This window comes from Pipistrellus hanaki, assembly GCF_964339955.1.
Source record: "Pipistrellus hanaki genome assembly, chromosome: 17".
NCBI lineage: Eukaryota > Metazoa > Chordata > Mammalia > Chiroptera > Vespertilionidae > Pipistrellus > Pipistrellus hanaki.
The window spans coordinates 30172631-30185530 of record NC_140519.1 but is presented as its reverse complement, the minus strand read 5'-3'; the positions used below and the strand labels follow the sequence as shown (position 1 = coordinate 30185530).

Sequence of the window (12900 nt, the reverse complement as noted above, 5' to 3'; positions counted from 1 at the left end):
CTCTGAAATTGAGAAAATCATTCGCATCAATAAGCTTGGCCCAAGCTCTTAGTGTCTTTGAAACCTTTGTGACTGTCCAAGCTGCCTTGTTTTCAGTGCTGCCAGTAGTTGAAGGTGTGCCCAGGTCTGTCTGCGATTGTCCCAAAAGGAGGATCACAGTCAGGGCCCGATTCAGGCTTGCTGAGAGCTGAAGCCTCAGGGAGCAGCTGGAAAAGTATGAATTTAGGCCTTCCAAGACCAAGGAGGGAGGTGGGGATTTTGTCTGCTTCCTCTGATGTGGCCTGGGTCTATAGCAGTGAGGTGTGTGTGTACTCACATGCGCACTCCTGAGCTGGTTAAGAGCGAGCCTATATCTGCTACAATTCTGTGGGACTTCAAATGCAAGGCCTCCTGCCTGTCAGTCATGTGACCTGGGAGCCTTTTCCTTAAGCAACAGCCACAACAACTGTATCTCAGATTTATAGTCAAGCTCTTCAGGGGGGAAACTGGAGACTTTGCACAAACTCGAGGGAAAGGGCTCGAGTTCCCTCCCCATGAAGCTGGGTGTGGGCTTTATGGCATGACAGCCTTTTGTGTTTTGATGTCTTTTCTTACTCTCCCAATGTGTAGGAGCCACACAGCTAGTCTCTGGATTTCTTTCAAAGTTAATTGCTCCATGTATAGCTCCATTTGGGGTGTCCATGGGAAGTGGGAGTCCAGAAACCTTCTATCATCGTCTTTGCAGCCCAGGTAGAAGGAAGATTAGGTATTGTCAGGGAATATTCAGATTCGTGTTAACTACTACTTTTAGTCTCTGTGCTATTTTGCACCCCACTCTGTCAGTCATATTCTGAAAATTCCTTTTCTAAAATGAATCCCTTGCTTTACACATTTTACACTAGCCACCACTTATCAAGTGCCACTGTTTTAGGCACTATTTCATGTAATCTTTACAAGGCTCCAAGTTCTGAACCAATAGCTCCAATTTATGGTTGAGTAAATGGAATCGCAAGGCAACCCTGGTCCATTTACTGCAAATATATTTACTTCTCACTTGACCAGTCTTTCTCACATCAGATACTGTGGTAGACTGTTAGGAATCACTTCAAAACACACAGTAAATAAGATACCACAGTGGTGGGAGATCCATTACTTCCTAAACCCTTCTGCCCATGCAACCACTCACCTATTTTGTTCTGAAGAAACATCTGCATGTATTTCTTAAACCTTCCTGGGTGATTTTAAAGGGCAGCAAGGTTGAGAACCTCTGCTGTACATGACCTAGGCTGTCATCTCCCATTTTATTCTATTCAGTGTCTGGTCTTGCCTTATCTTGAATGTGTCAGGTCTACACATATGTCCCCGTTTTTGCCATACCCATTTCTTTCTTCTTATACACTCTCCCTTTGTACATCCTTGTTTAACATTCACGTCTGCACAGAACTTTGCCTTCTAAATGAGGCTTACTCTGACTACCCTATTAGTACTGCAAGCTATCAATTTTGACTTATGCTTATTGTTTGTAGAGTTTACATTCTATAGCTTGGAGACTAATGAAAGCAGAGAACCTGGCTTGTTTTTGTGCATCCTTAGACTCTAAGCACCTCACATAGGTTTAGGAGTATTCTCTTGAGATTCTGTGACTTTTAGTGCAACACTAGTCACCTATAGCGAATGAATATTTGAAATGTGGCTAGTCTAAATTGGAGTTGTAAGACACTGGAGATGTGGCAAGTAAAGGAGCTACTCACCAAGAAGAGGCATTAGGGGGGTCTGAAGGACTAACCAGAATTATTTTAGATGGACTGAAGTGCCATGTCATCCCTCCATGTGGAGACATACCCTGGGATTAGAAAGATTAAGAACTTGACCTGAAAAAAAGTATGTAATCACTGTCATACAAAGGTTAGATGCTCTTAAAATTGTTTTCATTAGCTCAAAGGATTTCACAACTCTTGGAAATGGAGGTGACCTGATTTTCATTTTATCTTAGAAGTAGTCCCAGATGGAGGATAAAGTTTAAGTTTGAGACTTCAAAATCAAGATGAGAAACAGTTTCCAGACGTCTGGCCCACTCCTCATTCTACTGCACCCTTTGGTAGCTGTTTAAAACAGGATTCTACTCTCCAAGTATCTGTCTAGGCTTTTTAAGTCCTAAATCAAACACTTATGGTTCTACTGTATCTAAAAGGAAACCCATTTCACTTTACTTACTATGCTGAGCCATAGTTCAAATTTCAGCAAAAGCCTTTTATCTGAGAATGCTTTCTGGACTACTCTCAGGAACTTTGGCATACTGTGTTCTAAGCTTCTAACCTTTCCAGATTATATTTTAATTCTTTACTACTATTCTTTTGCCATAGGTGGTGAGCCCTAAACTAAAATCTTTGGATTTGAAGATAATTGGTACTAGTAAACAGTTTTTCTTGTTAAAAACAGCTCCAAGTGTTAGTTGTCTCAAAGCTCACAGTGGGGAATGAGGCAAGTCCTAAGCTTCAATATAAACTTGGGTTTATTCAAGGTTACTGAGTGCCCCCGGCTTTCAGTAAGTAGGCCTTAAGATGAACTCAGGAAATCCCCAGAACATGCTTTTCAGCTAAATTTATTTAGGAGCCCAAGTATATACACCTATAAGCATGTCATAATTTCTACGTACCGAGGGGTGAACAGCAATATATCTGTGCCCCAAAGATTCTTCAGCAGCACCCATTTGTTGGTCAGGTCTTCTGTTAGACTAAATATGAAAGAGTAGAGTAGTTTAAGATAGGACACATTGAAAAATCCATTTGCTATTTGCATGGATAATTACTCCTTACCTTCTTCTGTTGGCCTTCTCTAGAATACTTTCTTTTAGCAGTGTTTTCCATGGGAACACCACCATCTGTATAACCAATACCTCAAAAACACACTTATAGCTTATAACACAACTTTTATTAGAAAAGTTATACATAACATAGCATCAACTATTTTCAAGAACAATATTAAACCCAATAAAGCAACAAAAACCAGACTAACAAAATGTGTAACAAGAAACTAATGACCTTTCTATAATCAAACATTCAATTATCTACAATGTCTTTTTACAAAGGGAGAAAAATCAATGGTTTACAGGCATATTATATGGAAAATGAAGCTGCAATAGCAATTTTATACAATTACCACTCTCAAGAAAAGGAATAATTACCACTCTCAAGAAAAGGAATAATCAAAACAGTGATTACGCTTTCACAAATTTAAAACATTTCACTTATTTTTTAAATTACTGGGTACACACTGAAGTCTGAGTTTCAAAAGTGATTTTTCCCCCCCAACAAAAGTGCCACCACTTAAGCCAGAACTCTGTGTAATTTTCCCCTAAAAGTTAAGACATTTTGATAATGATTAAGTCACATGATTTCTGGTGCTATCTGGTCTGTTAATTATAAAACCTTTACTGGATGTTTTTCTTAAATTATAGGAAACTGGATACAGGATTTCTGTTGCAAAGCTATTAAAGTTCCAAACACAGAGTGTACAGCGTTGGAAAAAGAGGTCAGTAATAAAACTTATAATAAATATCAGAGAAGCCATTAGTTTTTACAGCATTATCTGCTGAAAGGTTAAGTCAATCAGGTATGATTTCCCATCAGTCTTGTCCTTTCAGTTGGTATAGCAATTTCTATTTTCATGATCTGAATACTTACTTCAACATACCTAAACATCTTTTTTAAAACTTTGATTTTTAGCTCCTGGAAACTTATGAATGTTTAAATTCATTCTACTCTAAAAGTATTTCTGCTCATTTTAGAGCCTCACTAAAACAACCTATTTCAGGATAGTAAGGTTCATTAAAATGATTCATGGAATGCTTTTAAAATAGTTCTATCCTTTTGTAACTAAAGGGGATGAGTTACAACACAATTCCACACACCCCCTTGGTCATAATGGAATTACACTTTACATATCTTGAGGACAATCTGTTTTGGGCAACATCCCAAAGAACAGTGGTTACCAAGATTGTCAGTGTTACTGATGGGAAAAGAAAAATTCTTTCTAAGATTCGCACCCTAGTTCAGACATTTTTCCTGACAAGCTAGCTGTCCTTTCCAATGCAGTAATGGAGAACAAAGATAAAAATCCTGACTTTTGACAGCTATTCAACATTATTTATGCGCCAATATTGCACATATATATTCTGAACTGTTTAATCTTGGGTGCTTGTTTTCTCCATCAGAACACAACCCACACACAAGCAGTTTCCCTTAAAGATGAAACTGATAAATTTAAAATACTTGAAAAAATAAAGAAAAATGCAGAGACTTTGTACAGACAAATTTCTTAAAGGGTTTTGTGTGCCCTACACATTGGGGGCAATTTTTATACACTAGTGAAATGAACACTAGCTACAATGCTTCTAAGCTGCTCAAATAATGTGGAACCTTGGTCCAGGTGTTGCAATGATGTCACTGTATGGTTCTTCCTGTGTCAGCTCAATAGCTTGCTGCTTTTTAAGAACCAAGAAACTGTAGAATTTTGCTGCAGCTTGCTTTCTGTTTGTGTTTCGACATAACTCAAGCAAACTGATAGATTCAGCTCCAGTTTTAGCAAGAGCTCGCTGAAAAAAAAAAAAAAAAAAGAATTTAAAATAAAAGTAATTTGTATAATCACATGCTATTTGGGGATACTGAGAAAAAAAAGTATACTGTAATACTGTATATTCTGTTGGGAGAAGACTGAATAGTAAGAGTGATTCTCACATCAATCAAGAAGGTGAAAAGAAAGTTGATTATGGTATATATAAAATCATAAATCCAATAAATATTAAAATGACTCATTTGGACATCTAATGTGATACAATAATAAAATCTAGCACTTCTATTTCAACTGATTCCAACTATCCTCTGAATTTATTTTGGGAAACCATGAGCAACTTCCCTGGTATGTCATAGATGCTTAAGATATCTTATCTGGTATTTAGGCCCAAGGGAAGTGACATTACAACAATTTGACAAATTGAATTATTCAGAGATTAAATTTGCTCAACCAAAAATAAGATGACACACAAAGGTGTACCATAAGTCACCATCACAATTCTGCTTTGTAATCATAGAAAAGTAATAGTTTAAAATAGGCATTCTAGTTATAGCATGTAACTTTCTTTTGAGGGAGTAATGGCACAAGTGTCTCCTGAGGATTCTAAGACTGCCCCGGCATACCTGAAGACCATGAAGCATCTGCTGTGTTCTTTTGTTCCATCTTCTTTCTTCTTGATCCTGATCACCCCCTGGAATATCTTCTTCCTGAATGAAGATGACCCCACAAGTAAGCTGATAAAAATCTGCTACAAAATGAAATTTCTATTTTTTTATTTCTTGAAAGCTCTAAATTAAACTGACTAATAGAAAATTATATTTGATCCTGCTGAAAAATCACTTAAAGACAGACTTCACAATAGATTTAATTACAAAAAGTCCTCTGTACCTGCGAGCAAACATTTGGCTGAATATGAGATTCTGTACTGGTCTATAAAGATGTACTCTATACACCATGGTCCATGGACTACTGCTGGTTGGTTATTTGGCCCCTTTTGAGATCAACAGCATATTGTGTCTTATTTTTTGGACCATGATATTCCAGGTGACTTACAATCTGGCAGACTCCAAATCTCATTTATACTGGTCCGCTGAGTAAGTAGTTCTTAGTCTATATGGTATTTTTTAAAAGAAGTGGGCTATGACACATTATATATATTTTACTTGAGCCCCCTATCTCCCAGGATAGACTATCACCACATCCCAAAAAGTCAGAAGTGAACAGCTTTACATGTAAGAGGAAGCACAATGACTTTTATCTCAGACTTAGCATTGAATTAGTAATGGCACACTCTAGTACATAAGGCTAAAGTATAATAGTTCTGGGGCTAAATTTCAACTTTAAAACAATGTAGTACTCATATTAAATCTTAAGCAGTGAGTACTAATGAAATGTATCCAATCCATAACTTTTAGTCTTGGAAGAAATTTAAAAGCTTCAGTGCCACCTGGAAGGCATTTAAAATAAAGGTCTAAATAAAGTTCTTGATGTCAAATACTTTAAGAGCCAAAGCATACCCCAGGAAAAAGAAATCCATTCCTAAAGCATCTCTATACTTTTAAAAAATAAGAGTCATTCTAGCCTTCACTCAAAGACACATCCTACTCCAGTCTAATAAACACAAAACACACATGAGAATTAGATCACTAAACATTGGTTTAAAATTTGCTTATGTTTAAACATGTTTTCATCACTCTGATGTTCAACATCAATGAACTTATTAATCTCTAATATGAAAATTAAAAAAGCTGGAAGATTTTTGCTAAAGGTGGAACGGGATTTTTCAAAATATTACCTCCTCCTCTTCCTCTTCTTCCTTCTCCTTCTCTTTCTCCTTCTCTTTCTCCGGGAGAAGCTCTAACTCTGGAATTAATTGACAGATATTTGGAGGCTCTTCTGGGGGCAGTTCTACAGGAGGTATTTCCATCTGCTCTACTTGCTGAGGCTAAAAACAAAAATAAGGCAATTTAAGATGCACATTTTAAGGGTGGCTTCTTTTAAATTTGCTCAAGTTTTCAAGATGAAAAGACTAGGGCAATATCGCATACTTCCTAACAACCAAAAATTGATTATACAGGGTGGGAGCAAAAGTAAGCTTGCAGTTATTCAGATGGAAAAGAATACAAAAATAAACTTCTCACACAAGTAAAGCTTCAACATTAAAGTATTGTAGTTTACAAAAGAAACAGATCCTTTATCTTATTATACTAGAATAAGTGTTTTTTATACTTTTTAGGAGTAAAAAACTTCCACAAGTCTATGGTTTTTCTTATTTGCAAATTTCTCACGTCAATGGTAAACATCCTCAAAACTTTCTGTAGTAGTTGCCGAGACCGGTTTGGCTCAATGGGTAAGAGCGTCGGCTTCGGGACTGAAGGGTCCCGGGTTCGATTCCGGTCAAGGGCATGTACCTTGGTTGCGGGCATATCCCCAGTAGGGGGTGTGCAAGAGGCAGCTGATAGATGACTCTCTCTCATTGATGTTTCTAACTATCTCTCTCCCTTCCTCTCTATAAAAAAATCAATAATATATATATATATAAAAACTTTCTGTAGTAACATTTTAGGAAAAAACACACAAAACAGTACTTAATTCAGGGCAGTACATAAACCCTTCAATTAGCCTACTACTATCACCATTATGCACACAATTGCTTTAAGGCTTATCCAACTAAGTTGGGCTCTTAAAAAAAAAAAGCTTTGAAGCTCTTACAGCAGCAAATAGAAAAGAGAAAAGAGATCATTTTGGAGGTCAAACCCCTTTAAATTTCCTTCCTCTCAGGCTTTAATATAAAAAACAACAAAAAAAATCTGTAACCAAAGGAATGTCAAGGAACAATTACCAGGAGAGGCACTAGAATAATCGATTCACATGTTACTATTCTGAGCTCAGAGAAAAATGCTCTTTTTAGACAACTTCTTACCACCAGAGGGCAGAGAACTAGTTCTTAAAACTGGCAGAGTATCTTGTTAATGTCTCTTGATGGAGGCTGAACCAGATTTATTGGTTCTATAGACTTAAGGTTGAGAAGTCTTAAACCTGACCTTACATTCTTTAGTTTTCTTATCCTTAGTGACCCTAATGGTAGCTAGTCTGAATGAAGTAGCCAGATGTTAATTTGCTTTTTTCAGCAATTTGAAAGTATACTGATTATTTAATATTTAATGGGTCATTTAATAATAGCCTAAAATTGCCTACTATTGGAGATACGCAAGAATATTTGCTAAAGATTAAACCAGAACCCGAAACAGAATAGGGTCCAGGAATGAATCCATACATAACCAGTCAATTATATTACAACAAAAGAGCCAAGAATATACAATGGGCAAAGGACAGGCCTTACTGTAATCATTTAATAGCATGTATCAATTCATTGTTTCTCACCTTAAACTAATACAATGTTAATTATTTCTCAGACAAACTGGAGCAAGTTAGATCTTGCTCAAAGCAAAATAAAGAGGTCAGATGTCTGACACTGGATAAATGACAGCCTGTTCACACTTGGCCTAGAATGTATAAAAATTCTGTCTAGCAGAAAGTTTGTTTTATTTTACTCACAAAATACTTAGTACATGTAGAATTTTACAGGTTCAATATACTGCTCTTCTTGTTTTATCTAGAATTATCAGGTTCACCCTGGATTAATATTTGAGAGAGAAAAGTAAAACCAGAACCAAAGTCAGGGTCAAGGGTGGTCACTTTAGGCAATGCTGAAGCAAAACTATCCAAGAAGAGACAGAAAGACTGAAATTCCCCAGAGCATCTTCTCTCACTTAAGGCACATTGTGCTCATACCCTTGGCTGCCATTCTTCCTCTTTGGACCCAGGCGCCTTTGTATTTTCTGCCTAAACCAAGACACTTTATAATACTAGGGATTTAAAATGAGAACACCCCCATACATAAAACATTGTGATGGAGAGATGTGCTTACTTACAGGGACCACAGGCTCTGGGTCAATTTGTCCTGCTTTTCGCTTAACTCCCTGCGGTGGTGGTGGAGGCATGGCCGACTCATCCACATTTGTTCGGCTGGTCTCCATCACTGACTCCTGGAGGCGGCTTGGCTCTTCCAAAATGGGCTCATCTGCAATTGGCCATATGGAAAGACTAAGGTCAGTCTTGACCCATTTACTTTTAATACTAAGATATAGGAACTTTCTCTAATGGAGATGCTCAATTTGTAATACACTTAAAGGTGGGAACGGACCTAACGTCCCACCTCCAGTTCAATGCAAGATAATCCTTTAGCAGACTATCACACAGCCAATCATGAAAACAGAAAGCGTCATATCTAACAAAGCAATCACAATATAGTAAGGCAAGTATTTCCCTGTCCAAAAACATCGAGTATATTATCTTGTTCATAAAATTGTCACTAGGGAACTACCACAAAAGAACAGACCGATAACATCACGTTGCTGCTGCTGTTGCTGTTCCTCTCTGGGAACCTCTGGATTTTCAAATTCTTTGAGGAATTCATCCAAATTATCAGCCTCTCCTCCTTTCCTCCTTTTTCTAAGATCTTCTGGAACTAGAGGTGTAAGACAGCGTGTAAAAAGCTATAAAAAAATTAAGTGAAAAAAGCCAATCATAAAATAAGCCATATTATTAATGAAAAAGCCGACATTTCTATTTTCCATAGTTTTAATATAGTTGTAATCAGTGTATATATAATTAGCATAATTTCTACTTAAGGTTATAACATTCATAGTTCATCCCATCTTAAAATGACTTTAAATACAGGCTTTAAAATTATAACAAATTTTTAAAAACTTCAAAATAAGTGAAAATTTTAAATCCACTGTCTTGTAACTCAGATATAAAAGATAAATTTCCGTTTATTTGTTTAAGTTTATTTTCATATGGATACTCAATCCAACTGGAATTATATCAAACAACTTTAAATAGTGCTTTATCACCTATCATTTTAACAAAATATTCCATCGAGGAGATATATGTATTTCTCACTTCAAACATTTTTCAACATTTTAAGTTTCTTTTTAAAAAATTAACTAAGCAACAATGTAATTAACATCTTCAAAGAAATGGCTTTTCCATATTTTGAATTACTTCCTTAGAAAAAACTCCTGTAAGAAGACCAAGTCAAAAAATATAAATTTTCCAGATGAAAATTTTATAGGAGCATGCTTTCAATAAAAAGCAGTTTTACCATTGTCTTGCTGCTTTGAAACACTTTACGTTTAGAATACAATGAATAAAGTACAATCAGTTGGTTCTATGCATATTTCAACCTTACTAAGAATAACCACCTATCAACACTGCTCTGTCACTCATTAGATGCCCCAGAATCTTGTTTTGGAGTACTGAGTACTTTGGAACCTCAAGTGAACAGAGAGGGCCTCTTTTCATAAAACCAGTAGAAAAAGTATAACTATTGCATGGTTTTAGCCAGAAAGCAACATCTAAAGATTGCAGATTTGAAGCACAGTGCACAATAAAGCAACAGAACTAATAGTTTATCAGAGGAGACTGAAGAACTATTAAAAAGGCCAGTAGCTTTTGTATAAGTAATGTTTATTCTACATCTTTTAGAAATGCAAGTGTCACTCATCATCGTCTTTCAGATCAAGGTAAGTTCAGTATATTGTGATTTAAAAAAAACCATATAATTGAAAAATACTTTATCAAAAATTATTCAAACAAAGGTTTTGAAAGTATTTTTAAAATTAGTCAAAATGTATATGAAATAATAAATTCTGCCAACTGTATTACCTTTAGTAGTCTGTTATTCCATAAAGGCTGGGCAGGTAAAGAGAAGAGTTTTTCCACTCCCCCAGTCTCTTTCCACATCATCAATTTCTTGGTGGGTGGTGCCAGATCCAATGTTGTAACAATGTCAGAATAATCACTAAGTTGGGCTCTAATGGTCTTACTATCCAACTCTTTGACACTGTCAACAATTAACTTCCTCTTTCTCTTGGCTTTTGTTTCTTTGACTGAAATGAAAAAGAAAAGAAAATCGTTTTCCAAGAAGGCAGCAAAAAAGCACATAGTGAGTGCCCAGACTTGGTCTCATAGCAAAAAAGCACATAGTGCCCAGACTTGGTCTCATTATATCCTTGCTTTTCTACAAACCCACTAGAAAAGTTAAACCTCGTGAGGGCAGAATCTCTTTCTTTTAAAGGTTTTAAAATTGATTTTTAGAAAGGAATGGGAGGATGGGTAGAATGTTGAGGTGAGAAGGAAATAGCAGCAATCTGCTGCTTCCTGCACACTGCCTACCAGGGACCAAGCAGGCAACCTGGGTAACACCAGCAAGGGTCAGAATCTCTCTTTCATTAAGTTTCCCAAGCACTATGCAGAAAAGAGGCTGGCATGCAATAGGCGCTCAGTAATAATTTTCTGAATAAATGAATATGGATTTAGTACAAAATGAGTAAATTCAAGGGCCAATACACTAATGCATGTAACTTTATACAGTAAACATAGAACATATCACACTTAGGCTCAAGTTCTAAGTTGCCTTATTAGTTGAGTGAAGGTTGAATTCAAATTAAGAGAAGCTGACTTCATCTTGCTTACCTCTTCATTTTCTTATTTGCAATATGGCCATCCACTTATAAAGGTTGTGCAATGCTTAAGACTGTTGGGCATAGATTGAGTCCATAAATGGTTGCAATTACTAGGATTTTTATTGGAAAAGTTACAATTCATATATGGCTGTTGTACAAGCAGCCTGATGAAGTGAAACAAGCCCAAACCCAATCAGATGCACCTGGAACTCCATCACAGGCATGTATATTAATTTCTAAACCTTACTAGAACTGTAAAGAAGATATAGCATTACCTCAATTTTTAAAGGTAATGACAACAAAAAAAGGCTCTTGGGATTAAGTAAATTCATTAAGATTTTATCTTGTCATACATGTTATATCCCATAGGTTTTATTTTTTTAAAATCCTCACTTGAGGACATGTTTTTATTGATTAGGGAGAGGAAGAGAGAGAAACTAGACATGAGAAACCGATTGGTTGCCTCCCCTATACAGCCTGAACTCACGACCCTTCAGTGCATAGGATGATGCTTTAATCAACTGAGCCACCCCGGTCAGGACCCCCACAAATTTTTATATACAATTATTTATGTGGTTTAAAATTCAAAGATGTTATTGACAAGCCTTTGTCTACCCTGTCTTCCAGCTACTCAGAGTTCCTTTCCCTAAAAGTCGAAGTTCAAATTCTTACAACAGCATTTTAAACACTGCAGTTTACCTCCTTTACCTCATTTAATTTTCTCTGTAATATCCGTCACTAATATAGTAGATAATTTATTTATTCATGTTTTCCTAATTAGTGTTCCATGAAGATAAAGATTTGTTTCATTGTTACATTTTTAGTTCCTACACTGTCAGGTACTTAATAAGTGCTCATCATAAACCAGAAGCCCAAGTAGAAAAACCAAAAGGTTAACCTTAAAAAAAAAAAAAAATTTTATATATATATATATATATATATATGTGTGTGTGTGTGTGTGTGTGTGTGTGTGTGTGTGTGTATATATATATATATATATATATATATATATATATAATTTTTTACAGAGAGAGGGATAGAGAGTTAGAAACATTGATGAGAGAGATTGATGAGAGAGAAACATCAATCAGCTGCCTCTTGCACACCTCCTACTGGGATGTGCCACAACCAAGGTACATGCCCTTGACCGGAATCTAACCAGGGACCTTTCAGTTCTCAGGCCGGCGCTCTCACTGAGCAAAACCAGTTGGCACTGGTTTGACAGGATCCATTGAATCAGGACTATCAGGCTCACCATCCACTATTAATTATTTAAAAGGTTAATCTTGTTCTATTTAAAAGTAACAACTTATCTTGAATATACTGTAACTGATTTCAAGTATTCTATCCCATTGTACCCATAAACTACTTACAAATTTTAAAATTTCACACCCAAATTATGTATCTCAAACTGCTTCTTTCAGAAACAGCAGGCTGGTTTCTTATGTTTCTTATATAATGAGTCCTGATGCACTGAAATCGTGCAAAGGGCTCGGCCCCACCCGCAGTGGTGGCTGCCTCTGCCTTGGCATTTGCAGCCCCGCTTATCCGGAAGGACATCTGGTCTAATTAGCATATTATATGCTTTTATTATACAGGATAATCTTATATAATTAGAACACTGCTTTTAGAACCTCTGATAGTTCACATTTAAAAAGAAAAAAGTATTTTTAGGTTTTCCTAGATTGTAGCCCATCTGTACAGAACGTTGGAAGATAACTGATTAGCCAGTCCTGTATTTTACTGTAAAACACCTAATGTTTCCTGTTACACATGTGACCTGCTAGCATTTTGAAAATCCAAGAAGACTATATAA

General features: G+C 36.3%; 1 protein-coding gene across 1 annotated transcript in view; it reads right to left on the bottom strand.

Annotated features, from left to right (window-relative positions):
- Positions 1–2888: 2888 nt before the first annotated feature.
- RAD21 (RAD21 cohesin complex component) overlaps positions 2889–12900 on the bottom strand; it is a 28147-nt gene continuing 18135 nt past the window's right edge. Inside the window, exons 9-14 of the mRNA XM_084864989.1 lie at positions 10285–10508; positions 8954–9110; positions 8487–8635; positions 6347–6496; positions 5175–5258; positions 2889–4573 (exon numbers count right to left, since the gene is read on the bottom strand). Coding sequence (XP_084721115.1) covers positions 4382–4573; positions 5175–5258; positions 6347–6496; positions 8487–8635; positions 8954–9110; positions 10285–10508 — 956 coding nt within the window. The 3' untranslated portion in view covers positions 2889–4381. The remainder of the gene's footprint in view (positions 4574–5174; positions 5259–6346; positions 6497–8486; positions 8636–8953; positions 9111–10284; positions 10509–12900) is intronic.